At 37.3% G+C, this 15,661-nt stretch overlaps 1 protein-coding gene across 1 annotated transcript; it reads left to right on the top strand.

The window, feature by feature from the left end:
* Window positions 1–14,174: 14,174 nt before the first annotated feature.
* Window positions 14,175–14,702, top strand: LOC123784364 (keratin-associated protein 13-1-like). Its single transcript, XM_087861306.1, has 2 exons — window positions 14,175–14,526; window positions 14,617–14,702. The coding sequence occupies exons 1-2, from the start codon at window positions 14,175–14,177 to the stop codon at window positions 14,700–14,702; spliced, it is 438 nt and encodes a 145-aa protein (XP_087717432.1).
* Window positions 14,703–15,661: the final 959 nt, after the last annotated feature.

Here is a 15,661-nt window from a genome sequence, read left to right as displayed (position 1 = left end):
TGCCTGTCTCTCTAAAATAAATAAATACATGAGTAAATAAATAAATAAGTAAATAAATAACATCTTTAAAAAAATAAAAGAAAATTTGGAATCTCCATGTTATAATGTATTTTGGATCAACTATTCCCAAAGACAGACAATTGCAAGATGATTTTGTGGCCCAGATGAAACTTTGCTCCCAACTGTACACATCTTGCCTCTGTAGTTGTTTTCTGTTGCTCTTACAGAGTACTTCAGGAATACTGAGATTTGCGCATCCTGTCTTAATCTTCCGGACAGAATGGGCCCAGAAGAAGGAACGACATCTTTTCCTCAGTTACTGGCTCACAGTGGACTTGTGATAATGTTTATTAAAAAGATGAATACAGGCATTCTTAGATTGACTTTATTATTTTTACTTCTTGACAATTGAAAATACATGATCATCGCTTTAAGAACTGAGATTCTGCTGCTGGGCTCCTTAGGATGGGAAATAGACCATGGTATCTTGTCAGTATGAAATGCTGGGGAATGGAACATGGCCAGGGCCCTGAAGCATTGCATGGTGATTACTGGATTACTGGCCATGAAAATAATCACCTCCATCCTATATATGAGAAAGGAATGATCTGTGTCTCTTAAGTAAATGAATAAAACATATTCAGCCATGTCTGTGCAAAGGAAAATCAATTTCATTTTAATTAGATAACTGATTAGTGAAACCCCAGAGGATTCTACCAGGTTGTTTTCCTCACACACCACACCCAGTGGAAAGGGTTTATAAAGTTCCTTAGGAGAAAATTCACTGCAATTCCTCATTAAACCCAGAGAAAACTAAGTTAGGAGACAGTATCTAATCGAATTCTTAAAATTATTTTTTTTCCGCTTTAATGACTGTTTGTCTCTTGTTATGAGTTAGATGTGTCCCTCAAAATTCATATGTTAAAGTCCTAAACCCCAGTATTTCAGAATATGACTTCATTAGAAGATAGGGTTTTTAGAGAAGCAATCAAGTTATATAGTGAGGTCATTAAGATGGACCGTAATCCAATATGACTATTGTCATAAAAAGGGGAAATCTGGGCACAGAGACGTTCATGCATAGAGAGAAGGAGATGTTGAGAGACCCAGGGAGAAGACAGGTGTCTACAAGCCAACGGGAGCAGCCTGGAACAGATCCTTCCCTAACTGCCCTTAGAAGGACTCAACCCCTCCGATATCTTGATCGAGGACTTCTAGCCTCCAGAACTGTAGGACAATGTATTTCTGTTGTTTGAGTATCCAGTCTGTGGCACTTTGTCAAACACATCCTCCATTAGTCGAAGGGGAGAACTGTCTCCCCAGGAGTTGAATTACCATAGTGACTGACCCCCTTAGCCCATGTCTACCAAGTTTCTGCTGGCCACCAAGGAACCTTCCAGCCATCCTGTGCCCACTTATGAGTGCCCTTCCACATCAGTCTTTCCAGAAGATGGACTGTAGGCTTTGAAGTTGTGGATCTGGGACCTTCTCACCATTCATGATGAATTGGGCCTCTGACACTCCTGTTGTTTCTCTAGAAGAGGTCAGTCACCTTTTTCCTGACCAATATGTGTTCAGAGGCCTATAAATCAGCATGTTACATTTCTAAGATCTCAAACAATGAATTATTTAAAACTTTGTTCTTAAAGAAGTACTAGATCTTCTACCTCAAGAACCACGTATCCATTCCTAAGAAATGAGACCTTCAAAAGCCATCTTCTGTCATTTTTTCAAGCATTTTAATTCACCAATAACCTATGTTACAACTAGAAATCTGCAAGTCATTACTTCCAAAATTCTCCCTTTCACCCCTACCTCACTCCCCACCCCATTCCTCTCCCTTTCTTAGAACACATTTTATTTTATTTTTCAATTTTCATTTAAATTCAATTAATTAACATATAATGTATTTTTAGTTTCAGAGGTAGAGGTCAGTGATTCATCAGTCTTACATAACACCGAGTGCTCATTACATCACATGCCCTCCTTAATGTCCATCACCCAGTTACCCCATCCCGCCACCCCTTCCCCTCCAGTGACACTCAGTTTGTTTCCTATGATTAAGAGTATCTTATGGTTTGTCATTTTATTTTCTCTACTTTCTGGATCATCTCTCTCTAGTATGTCACAAAGGAATAAAAAGATGCTAACTTATTTTACAATAATTTGCTTAACATAGAAATTTGGCTCGTGTTTCTATTTATTTCAGTATGTTTTATGTGTCATTAGTCAGTTTTCTTTGGCATGAAAATGCATTGGTTCTGCTTCCCCTAGGGTACACCAATCATTTAAATGCAAGGTATAGAGCTTCTGGAGAATATGTAAGCCAGGTGCCCCAGACATTAAAATCACTGCTATAGTTAGATTCTTAATTATGTCTCCTTTTTCTCTTTTTACTTCTCTTGGTCTCTATCCAAACCTGGAGCCCCAAACAAGATTTTTTTTAAGCCCAACGATGTTTAACTTCTCCCTATTCCTGTTGAGACAAAGCAAAAAGTATAGCTTAAGAAATGTGCTGAGAAAAGATCTCTCTTTTGTTCGGCATGTTCCTTTTGAGATCTAAGTGTTGCCTCAAAAAAACAGAATCCAAATTCAACCTACGACCAGAATATAGTTCTTGTCATCCAGAAATATACTTCAGGCTCCCAACAAAGGCAGTTTTGGAAGATTTGGGAATGGATTTGGTACTAATAATCAGACTGTACTGACCTCATAGACTTTATTCATTTGCTCACTTGTCTGTGCACCTGTACATTGTCACTCGCCTATTCAAATTAGTAGATATCTATCCTGCTCAAGAAACTCATGCTTATGAGAGCAAATGAAATGAACAGAATGAGTGAGTGAGGGAGGGAATGAGTGAATGAATGAATGAATAAAAGAATGGAATTTAGAGTGAGACAAACATGAACTTGAATCTTAATTCCATTTCTTAGGTGAAGTGACCTTATAAACATTTTGTTGTCTCTGCTTCTGCACCTGGAAAATGTAAAGGATCATGACATGTGTTTCTTAGGAAAATTAATTTGTATGTGTGAAATTCCTAATATAGGGTTTTCTCATACATATAGATCATATGTTGTTTCCTTTCTGTCTAAGATCTTTGTTTTGATCTCTCTTCCAGGAAATCTCTTTTTTAACACAGGACGACTTTTTGGACTAAACTTTCTCAACTTCTTAGTATTTGCACCTGTGCTTTCTCCCATGTGAACTTGCTTTTGATTATTAACAGTCTTCACCTTGTCTTTTTATGGATTTGTGTGCTCATAATCTGTGGAATGTAAATTAGAAATTAAAATAAAGTAATTTTCAGGGCTGATTCACAGAAAAGTGATGAACATTTTTGAACCAAGGGGGATCTTGTCAGAGAAAAGCTAGGAAAGGCTTCATGGGAACCATTACTTGAGGGGGATCTAGAGTCCAACCCTTGCGAGTCACAGTTAAATCAAAAGAAGAAGGATATGTTTTAGAAAAGACACACAGATTTGTAAAAGGTTATATAACCAGGATGGAAATATTATTTTTTATTTCAGGGAAGATAGAAGATTGGAGTATCCTTGAAGTCTAGAGTGGTGGCATGAAGTTGTAGTAGATCTTAGGTATTGATTGTCCTGGTTTGGAATATTAAAGCACAGACAACAGTGTAATTAAAATTTATTTTCAACAGAATTGGATAACTGAAACCAAAAACAGGTCCTGACCATGCCTGAATCCTAATCATTCCAATATATCTCCCTTTGTTCTCCTAATATTTCTTCATTCCTTACCCTGCTTCTAATCTTTCACCCTCTACCTTCCCAAGCATCTTATCCATCTCCCTTGTTACTGAGGCAGTACAGTTAAGAGCTAAGAGCATATGTATTGCATGGTGCACTGGATGTTATATGCAAATAGTGAATCATGGAACCCTACATCAAAAACTAACGATATACTGTATGGTGACTAACATAACATAATAAAAATTATTATAAAAAAAGAAAAAAGCTAAGAGCATAGACTCCGATAAAGCTGTGAAGGTACATGGTCTCTGCTACATTGTAGCCCATCTATTAGAGGATAGAAATTATTGTAGAACTGCTGTGACTTAAATAGGATAACTTATGTACCATGTATAAGGTGTAGCATATGCCTGGTCCATATAAAATGCTGATTAAATATTACCCACTATTGTTTTATTAAGAGAGAAAATTGAGATTCTGCCTTGTATTTCAAAATTAATCATCAAGCTCTCTACTCTATTTTACCTGCATATTTTTAAAATATCGAGAAATGCTTTTAGGTATGTTTCTAGTTCCAAAGAACTTTTCAGGGCTTTCACACTGCTTGAGTGAGTTAAGGATACCTGACTCAGTGATGTCATAATTGAGATATAAATAATTATAAGTGTAGTGTGTAAAAACTCGCATCTTACAGCAAATGGCAAACATAGTTTACAATTTTAAGTGAACAAATAGATCCTAACAAATGTGGTTTCCTGTAACAGATTCATAGTCTCATGTTTCAAGTCAAGAGTTCTTAAAACTATTATAAGAAACATTTCAATATTACAGGAAATCAATTTGTACTTTTGGTAAATAAATACAAGAATATATCTGTCATTATGATAAGACATAGAGTGTATATAGATTTAATTTACATTGAATAGTACTGGCTTATGAATATTTTTAAGCATGCTTTCTTTTATAAATAGACAAGACTAATGTCTTTCCCAGATGGTGCTTTACCTTTGAAAACCCTTGTGTTAAGTGCAATTTTGATTTCCTTTAAGTGCTGTTGAGATTTTAAAGCTTGTGATTTTAAATATAACTTAATCCAGAATGACTCAAAGATATTGAGATATTCACAAGTTCCATATTATTAATATTGAAATAAATGAAGAAATAATAAATCAACAGAAGGTGTAAATAGCAGAATGACAATTATATTTTTGTGATGAAAGAATTGCTTGCTAACACTTTAATGTCTGATAATGCCTTATTTGCTGATATGGTTTGATGCCTTAATAACTCTCTGTTATGGTTATAACTAGAATGTTTCCACTGAGCTAAATTGTGGCATCTAGTTATTCGTCAAACACCAATCAAGGTGTTGTTGTGATTATCATATGCATCAGTAGATTTTGAGTAAATCAGATTACCTCCATAATGTGGGTGAGCCTCATTCAATCAGTTGAGGGTGGTCAGAGCAAAGACAAGGCTTCCTGAAGAAAGAATTTCAAGGCCGCAGCATGGAAACCCTGCCCAAGTTTTCATCCTGCCATGTTATGAATTCAGACTCAAAAGACTGCCACAACAAGACAGATTTCCAGCCTGCTCTCTTGTCTTGTAGATTTCAAATTTGTCAACCCCACAACCACACAAGCCAATTTTAAAAAGTAAATCTCTCTGCCTCTGTACACACACACTCGCATATATACGCATATATATACATATCTTACATATTATCCATACACACACTGCATGTATGATCAGTTATGTTTCTCTGGAGAACTCTAACACACTCTCTAAGAAATAGATGACTTTCTTCATGTTTGCTATCATATCTTTTTTAACCAAATTGATCATGTACTTCTTGAATCTTTCATATACTTCACTAGGGAGGGTTGTACCTTTTCCTTCAAAACTGGCCAAAGAACAAAAGTTAAACAACAAAATGTGGTCATATGGAACTTTATTATGGAGACTGAATTGTCAGAAAATGAATTTTACCTTAAAGTCATTGAATTTTGCAATTGTCAGGACCTTCAGCAGCCATCTGGCCCTTCCTCTGATCTATGTAACACCCTAAAGTAAACTGCTGTAATTCAGTGTTTCTTCTACCATCATACACTAAAACTCACTTTTATCAGTGTAAAAAAAATCAGATATTGTAATCCGTGGTTTCACACACTAGCATTTCCTTGGTAAGTTTAGAAATACCTAATTCTGTAAACTGTATCTGCACTTTGTTCAATTCCTAGTTAGGCTGTGTTTCTGTTCAGTCTGTGGTGCTGAATTCAAACAAACAAACCAATAAGGAGCATAGAAGTTGAATGTAATACTGAACTCCCTTTTCGGTCCCCTAATTTTTTCCCCTAGATTATGCACATCTTTGAAAACTTTCAAGATGGGGATTTGAGAACTAAGGTTTGGAAACAAACAGGGAATTGAGTATTTTCTAATTCTTTTAGAAAAATCCACCTTGTTTATCAACTGACAAGCAGACTGAAGATGGAAACTCTAAATGATAGAGCCATCACCCAGGGAATGATCTTCACTTCCAATGCAAAGTGAAGCATTCTGTCGCCTTAGCAATGCAGGCTAAAGGAGGCCCTGAGAGCAAAGTGGGGTAGAAAAGTGGCCAATGCATGTCTGCATAAAATAATGGAAAAGAGAACTAGGGCATCCGTTCAACTGGAGGATGTATTCTGTTTTGAGGCAATCAAGTTTAATAAGATTCAAAAGATGTTTAGTTTCCTTAAAATACTTTTAATAAAAAGAAGCAATAAAATTTCATTTGAACGACTATCTGAGCATGGACAGGTATATTAATATGATGGCGAAAATGATTAACATGAAAACAAAACAAATGCGATAATACTTGCGAGATTGTTGGTTTTCGGTCTTCTGGATTAAGTTTTTGCCCCAACCGGTATCATTGAACTTGCCTTGCTTCCCGCCCAGAATGGCTGTAGCAATGGCTTATGCTGTCCATGTGTTCGTGAGACAAGTCACCACTATTTCTGCCTTTTTTATAGCCCAAGCAGATTCGTATGACCACTGTTGCTGGATTCTGAAGTCACTTGCTGAGACACCAGAGGTGAAATGGGAAATTTCCTTGGCACATACACACTAACAACTCAATAAAGAATAATGAGACATCCTGGATTGCCCTGTATCTATAAAAGAAATTAAAATAACAGTTAAAAACCTTACAAGAAAGCAAATCCCAAACTGAGGTAGCTTCATTGGAAAATTATTCAAGATATTTGAAAGAAAATTCTATATAAAATATTTTGGAAAAGAGAAGCATAAGCACTTCTCAACTAATTTTATAAGATCGCATTACCTTTGCAGAAAATTAGACATAGACACTGTTATAAGAAAATCACAGACCAATACCCCTCATAAAATAGGCATTAAAAAAAAAAAAACCTTAGAAAATATGTCAGTAAATCTAATCCAGGAATGCATTAAAATTATACTACATTACATTCAGGATGTTTTTCCCAGGAATGCAAAGTTGATTTAATATTCAAAATCACCTAGTGCAATTTATCACCTCAAAGGATTAAAAACTCAACTATATAATAATCTCAACAAATGCATTAAAAAGCATTTAGAAAAACTCAACATGCACGCACTCATGATAAAAGCTCTCAGCAAATAAGATTTAGAAAAGAACTTACTCGGTCTAGTAAGTGACATGTGCAAAACCATACTGGTAGCATTTTGTTAATAAAGAAAGATGGAAGGCTCAGGAACAAAGCAAGGATGTCTGCTTTGACCACTTGCATTCAGCATTGTATTGGAGGTTCCACCCAATACGATAAGACCAAAAGAAAGGAGTCATATATATCTAAAGGAAGAAAGGATATTGTCTTTATTTGCAGATGACATTATAGCCTTTACAAAAGACCTGAAATAATTCACAAAGATCTGCTAGAACTAATAAATGAACTTCGGACACTTGCAGGATACAAAGCCATATACAAAAAAGAATAATAATTCTATGTAAAATGATGGACAAATAGAAATTGAAATGTTAAAATACCATTTAAAATAGCACCAAACTCCACAAAGTACTTAGCTGTAAACCTAATAACACATACACAGGATTTATATAATGAAAACCACAACACGTTAATGAGAGATATCAAAGAAATTTTAAATAAATGAAGAGATATGTCATGCACATGAAACAAAAACTAAGATTTCAGCTCTCCCCCAACTGGATGTACGTTTGACATAATCCTGATGAAAAATATGTATATATCAGGTTCTTTGTAGAAATCGGTAAACTCATTCTAAAATTTATATGGAAATGAAAAGGAACTCATATAGACAAATCATTCTGAAAATAAAGAACAAAGTTTGGAGATTTACAATCTGATGTCAGGGCTTACTATAAAGCTATAGTAATTAAGGCATGGTAGTATTGGGTAAAATGTACCTTAATGGAACAGAAGAGTGACTCCAGAAATAAGTCTGTACATATATGACTTTGACAAAGATGTCGTGGTGATTCGGTAGGAAAAGGGCAGCCTTTTCAACAAATGGTGCTCGGATAATTGGACATCTCTATGACAAGAAATGAAAAAGTCCTTGCCTCCAACTTTGTACCATATACCAAAATTTTTTTGATAAATTGAACTTAATCAAAACTAAAACATCTGCTCTTCAAAACACTTGGATAAAATGAAATGACAAGCCACAAGCTACAATCTTGGAGAAAATATTTGAAAAACACATATTTGATAGAAGGCTTGGATCTAAGATATACAAAAGACTCTTACAACTCAATTATGCAAAAAGAAACAACTCAAAAATGATGAAAAAATTCAAGTAGGTACCGCTGAAAGAGAGCTATGGAAGGCAAACAGCACATCAAAAGCTGTACACTCTTATTACCATTAGGGATATGAAAGCTAAAATGTGACACCACTACATGCCTCCTAGAGTAGGCAAAATAATAATGGATAATGGTAATGATAATAATAATAATAATAATAATAATAATAATATGCATGGTGAGATTGAGGATTTGGAACAACTGGAGCTTTCATACCTTGCTGTTGGGAATGCAAAATGGAAAATAGCCTCACAGTGTTTTTGTAATGCTAAACATGCAGGTACCATATAAACTGGCTATCCCGTGGCCAAGTATTTATCTAGAAAAAACAAAACACATGTCTTTGAAGAAACTTGCATGTAAATGGTTATGGCGATTTGGTCCCTAGTAGCCCCAAATTGGAAATCATCAAAATGTCCGTGGAGGGTGTGAGTGGGTAGCATACATACAGTGAAATACCATACGGCAGTACAAAGGAAGGGGCTCTAGAACTGTACAACAACGTGGATGGATCTCGACAGCAGTGTGCTCTGTGAAGGAAACTTGCCACAAAAAGCTTTGTCATGGACAGTTCCATTTACAGTGCATTTCAGAAAAGAAAAGACTAGAACGACAGAAATTCAGGTATATGGTGGGAAGAGATTGACACACATCGGCACAAGGAAACTTTGGGTGGTAATGGAAATGTCCTGTATTTCCATTGCATTGGTGGTCACATGACTGTATATGTTTGTCAAAACTCATTGAACTGTATGCCTAAAAGAGGTGAATTTCATTAAGTGTAAATTGTACTTCAACAGAGCTGACCTTAAAAAAGATGGTCAAACAACCCAGTGGAGAAATATTTTTGCAACATATGAAAGACAAGGCAGGGGCACCTGGGTGGCTCAGTCGATTAAACATCCCACTCTTGATTTTGGCTCAGGGTTGTGGGATCGAGACCTGCATTAGACTCTGTGCTCAGTGCAGACTCTGCTTGAGAATTCTCTCTCATCTTCTACCGCTGCCCCCTCTCTGCTGCTCTCTCTCTTTCTCTCTAAAATAAACAAATCTTCTTTAAAAAGACGAAGGCATAGGGGCGCCTGGGTGGCACAGCGGTTAAGCGTCTGCCTTCGGCTCAGGGCGTGATGCCGGCGTTATGGGATCGAGTCCCACATCAGGCTCTTCCCCTATGAGCCTGCTTCTTCCTCTCCCACTCCCCCTGCTTGTGTTCCCTCTCTCACTGGCTGTCTCTATCTCTGTTGAATAAAATAAATAAATAAATAAACAAATAAACAAATAAATAAATAAATAAATATCTTAAAAAAAAGACGAAGGCATAAAATAAATAATACACAAAGAACTAAAAATTAATTTGAAAGGAGAAATGACTATAAAATCATTGATAAAAGGTAATAATCAAAGAATAAACTTGAAGGAGTCCGAGTTATATATCTAGCAAATGATGGAGTCAGGAGTCTAACCCAGCCATTCTGAGTCCAAGGGCCATGCTCCCAATTACTACACTAAAATTGAAAATGAAATTGAAAATACCTAGCAAGTCTACCTCTAAGTGTATACCTGACGGAAACCCTAGATGTGCGCATAAGTACAAGTGTGTTCCTTGTCACATGATTTGTGATAGGGAGAAATCAAAAATAATAAGGAAATAGATCTATAAAATGTGATATTATTATGGAAGAATGCTATACAGTAGTAACAAAAAAGAAGCAAGATCTTTAACGTGCTTGTTTGCACAAACTCTGACAATGGGTCCAGTATCTGGGTTCAAATCCCATTTCTGCCACTTCCTACATGAGTGGCCATGGGCAAGAAACTCAACCTATTTGTCTCAACTTCATCATCTCTAAAATAAGAGCAATAGCTGTATGTACTGATTAGGATTATCATGAGCTAATATTTGTAATAAAGTGCTTATTTAGAAAAGTGCCTGGCCTTAAAAGTGCCCTTGAAGTGATAATAGAACAATACCCAAATATATAAATATCAACATGGATAGATTTTAAAAGTAATTTTTAAAAAATTTAAAAAATAAAAAAGTAATTTTTCATAAAAAGACATTTACAAATACACGCGTGATAAGATTGCATTCTTACAACTTAAAACAATAATAGCAAAACATGGGTGCCTGAGTGGCTCAGTCAGGTAAGCATCTGAACCTTGATTTTGGCTCAGGTCATGATCTCAGGGTCCTGGGATCGAGCCCCATGTCAGGCTCCAGGCTCACCAGGGAGTCTGTCTGAGGATTCTCTCTCTCCTTCTGCCCTTCTCCCTACCACTCTCTCTCTCTCTCTCTCTCTCTTAAATAAATAAATAAAATCTGAAAATAATACTAATAATGACAAAACAAAGTACATACATACACTTATAAATATGTGTGCAGAAAATTTCCTAGAATACTCCTTCAAGCTGAAGGCATTAGTGGAAAGATAGGGAAGGGCAGGAGACTGAGGTTGGCCCATTGAGGGATCCTATCTGTAATGTTTTATTTCTTTAATTGAGTGAGAGATGAAACAAATATGATAAAATGGTAACAACTGGGAATTTAGGCATTCCAGAAAACAGCTCTACAGTTTGCCTTACCACTCTGCATACTTTTCTTCCATCTTCAAAATGAATTAGGCAAAGGCAAGCATCAGAAGATCAGGGAGGTCTGGAAGCAGAGTCGAGAAATCGGCTACTGGCCTTTTCATTTAAAATCAAAATTATGGATGATGGGTTCTGCAGACTTAATATGGGCAGTTTGCAGCAGGAAGAGGCTGTGGTTGTACCAGAAGAGTGCCAGCGTCCAGAGAGTCTAACCAAGGCGGCAGGATGACTTCTGGAAAAGTAGCAGCTCGCGGCCGACTTGCTTGGCGCCTGGGCCAGAAGCCAGAGCAGAGAGGTTGAGTGCTTTTCCTTGTCCTTTCCCCAGAAATGGGTCTTTCAGCCCATACTTAGCAATAACTTTTAACAGAGAAATTATTCCCTAGGTGAGAGAATTTGGAAAGTAAAGTCCTAGCGAGGAATAGCTGTTAAGAAGAACTTTTGCAGATGGGGCTATAAAAGTCCCTTGTAGGTCTCGAGAAGGCAGTTTTGAGAATATAAGAGAAAAGTAAGCAAGAAAAATAAAGGTATCTGCTGGACTGTATGGATTTCTGCTATTTCTGCTAATTTTCATCCGGTTTGAAAGGTATTCAAAAATTTCTGAAAGCATTGCAAAAGGGGTTATCAGTTTGAAGACTGAACTACATAAATCTGATGACCTGGAAAAATAATCAATAATCAAGTAATGCAGATCATAAAGTTACTTGTGGCTAACGAGCCCTCTAATGCTGGTTTAGTCTATGTGGTATTGGTATTTCTCCATTTCAAAACAAAATTGCAATATAACAGTTTTCTTCTGACATACCCAGACAGCGATTTTTTTTCCTTAAAAACTGCCTGTATTTGCAGAGTAGTACTCAGAGTGTTTTATTAGTTCCAGGATCCACTTCTGAACTATGAAAAACACTCAAGTTTTGCTTTGCTTTTTCTTGCTTTCAGAGGGACACGTTTATTAGCATTTATGGGTTATTCACTAGTATCTGTACAAAGTGCACGAATGACTAACGAAAAGTGTTCACCTAATTAGGAATGGGTGTGGGGCGATGTTAATTGGAATGACTTATTTCCGAGTAAGTTTCATGTTCATTCCCAGGCATGGGGAGCTGGCCTGGAGAAGCAGGAACTTCTGGATATTAGAAAGTCTTTTTATGTATCTATTCATTTTTAGTAGAATCAACTATGAAGAGGAAGAAGGAAATAGTGTGCATTGTAAAGGAGCTAAGGCTGGCATTTTAAGGAACCCCACGTGCTGGGGATGGCACGTACTTCTTTAGTAAATTTAATAGGTGTCCATTCATAAAGCATAACTTATTTTACTTCAGTGAATCAGAGTGATGGTTTAAGTATTGCACAAGGGCACTTCATGTGATGCATGCCACACTTTGGATTCTGCATGGGAGAGATAATCATAAAACAAAGTAACTAAGTGCTCCGAAGCAGCGTGCTTTGGAATTCAGCAAGTTAATTTTCAGGTAGTTGAGGAGCTTTCTTTTCAATGACAATTGTAAATGCCATTCCCCTTAGTTAAACCAAATAAAATGTCAGACTCTAAAGAAGACGAATGGGCACAAACCAGATAAGAAGAAGCCCTTTTTCTTCTTCTTCTTCTTTTTTGTTTGTTTCGTTTTTCATTAATCTAAGTATGGGTTATCCAGATTCTTTTCTCTCTCATGGGCTGGAAGGTAAAATATACTTTGAATGCATAAAGATCAGTGATGCATGGATTTCTACTGTTGAACGCTATTCAGTGCAAATATTCTTAGGAGAGGTAAATAAGGCTTTATTAGGCTTTTATATCTCAGTATAAATAAGCTTAATAGATTCTTTTCTGAGACAAGTTAAAGTTAAATTAGCTTTTATATTTGCAGAGAATTTGGATCTTGACTGCACAAGGAGACTGTAGTTACAGCTCCTATCTCTCCTAGCAGTTAGGAGGCATTTACTGAACCTCTCTGAGGCATAATTTTTCAATGTGTGGGTTGACCACAGACATTAAAGACCCATGTAGCTCTAATACTTCAAGTTAGTTGCTTCAGAAAATATTAGATGTTAATTCCTGAAATATAATTTGAGATATAAATTAGTAACAGCAATGAGGAATGTGCCCCTTCACCAAGAAATAAGGCAAAACAACAACAACAAAAAACTGAGTTGGGTTAGGACACAAGCAGAGAATAGGGCCCGCTGCAGGATATGCTTCTCAGAAAATACATGCAGAAACTCAGTGCCAGCAAACCCTTCTACTTAAAGTCTCACTCAAAGGGCTGTGTTTGTTTCTAGAAGAGCATCCCCTAAGGAAGCATTTTAGGCTTCCATTCCCTTTAAGGAAGTCCATTGACATGGTCAACAAGGATGATATCCGTACCCCCTTAATTCCAGTGGTGAGCTCAAGACAGGACAAAGTCAAGCGTATCACAGAAAAGGCAATGCTTTGCCAAAGAAGGCACAATTTAATTAAACTAAATTAATAGACATCAGTAATCACACGGATTAACTCAAATAGAGAAAGAGTAAAAGGTTCCACTGATAGATTGTTGAGACTGCTGAGTATAGTTAGTATTTGGAGAAATCCATTGTTATATGTTTATGAAGAAAAGGACAAAATATGTTGAACAGTAACCACTGATGCTCCTGATAGCCTCGCGGAAGAGAAGGAAAAGTTTATGCAAGTCCCTTTGGTGGGACAAGGACTCAGAGCCCACGTGGATAAAAAGGGGGAGGGTATTTGGAAGCGTGATGATGTATCACTTCAAAGGTCAAATCACAGAGAATTCCTGGGCAGAGAAACTGAGTAGCTTCTTCCAAAATGTATCAGAGTGATTGAAGCACAATTAACTATGTGAAGATGTCATAAATTAGGGTTAAGCAATAACCTAGAGAGGCATTCTTGAATAAAACGACAAGCGAGGAGGAGGGAGCATCCGGACGGTGACACACCCACTTCTTAGAGTATATATAACTTGGAGTCCAGACCACAGCATTGAAACTTCAGAGCATCTCCTCACTGTCACTCAGCTGAATTCACATCTCCTGCCAACATGTCCTACAACTGCTGCTCTAGAAACTTCTCCTCCTGCTCCTTTGGGGGATACCAGCGCTCCCCAAGCTCCTCCTGTGGCTTTTCCTGCCCCAGCAACCTGGTCTACCGCACTGACCCCTGCTCTCCCAGCACCTGCCAACAGGGCTCCTCCCTCTCCAGTGGCTGTCAGGAGACCTGCTGTGAGCCCACCAGCTGCCAGACATCCTGTGTGGTGTCCAGACCTTGCCAGACGTCCTGCGACCGCCCAAGGACCTCCACGCTCTGCACTCCCTGCCAGACGACTTGCTCTGGGTCTGTGGGCATTGGGTCCAGCAGCTACTGTTCCCTGGGCTATGGATCCAGAAGCTTCTACTCACTGGGCTGTGGATCCCAGGACTCCAGATCCATAAGTTATGGAGTCTCTGGCTTCCCTTCTCTGGGCTGTGGGTCCAGATTCTGGCACCCAACCTACTTGGCTTCTAGGAGCTGCCAGTCTTCTTGTTACAGGCCAACCTACAGATCAGCTTTCTGTAGACCGGCTTGCTGAGCTTCCGACCCTTTGAGCAAAGTATTTCAGTCTCTACATAGAGCTGCCGCCATAGGGTTTTTCAGTAATGTTAGCTAATGCGTCTCACCGCCAGCTCTTCACCCTTTGTCTGGCATCAAGTACCAACTGATAGACTAATTCCTTCAGACAGTGAGGTTTACAAACGACTAAAATATTAAGCGTGTGCCTGTAATTTTGAACAATTGACTCAGAATTACATAAATTCTTCTTACAGAATGTATGGAAGTTCAGTTTTGTTTGACCTAATAAACTCTGACTCATGCATCTGATATGTTCTCATTGTTTTTTATTGATTTTCAAAGTCTGATTTGTGATCTATCTGGACCCTCAGAATACTCTCCTTAGGAAATACATTTGGATTTCCCTAGGAAATGGCATCAGGACTAGTGTGTGATGAAATTCTCTAGGCAGTGTACTGACTGACATAATAAGTGTGCGTGTCTTCTAAGGGTGGTAGGATTTTTCTTATTGAGAGTATGCTCATATAAAGACAACATTCTCATCATGTTTTCAGTGAGGACATCTTACGCTTTTCTGGTTTTGAGTTTACATTTTCAAAGCAGTATTGAATTAGAATTTGTCCAGAAATGTTAACCAGGTGAAAAAGCATTTAGAAAATAGACAAATTATTTGAATGAATCTGATGTATTGATATGAAAAGGAGAAAATACGAAGTGTTAGGGGTTGGAGGACATAATGATTGTCTTTAAATATATAGAAATATGGGTTATTCAGTGTGTGTGTATTTGTGCGTTTGTGTGTGTGTGTAAGAGAGAGACATAAACAGTCTTAAGTTTAAAACTGTGAGGAATGGAAAGAGTTATAGGGAGAAATGTCTTGGATTATTATAAAGAAATATAAATTTGTGAGTTATAAATTTACAAAATTATTACGACTGGGGTACTTTGAAGCTATTCAGTTTCTCAACAAGTAGAAGA

This window comes from Ursus americanus, chromosome 4 (genome assembly GCF_024610735.1).
Source record: "Ursus americanus isolate L20-20 chromosome 4, mUrsAme1.1.p, whole genome shotgun sequence".
NCBI lineage: Eukaryota > Metazoa > Chordata > Mammalia > Carnivora > Ursidae > Ursus > Ursus americanus.
This window is presented reverse-complemented; position numbering and strand designations above follow the sequence as displayed.

What these genes read in the sequence shown, in the direction of transcription:
- LOC123784364 (XM_087861306.1), top strand. Translation starts at nt 14,175, where the DNA reads ATGTCCTACAACTGCTGCTCTAGAAACTTCTCCTCCTGCTCCTTTGGG. An exon ending in CTATGGATCCAGAAGCTTCT is followed by an intron (nt 14,527 to 14,616) that starts ACTCACTGGGCT and finishes CCAGATTCTGGC; the next exon opens with ACCCAACCTACTTGGCTTCT.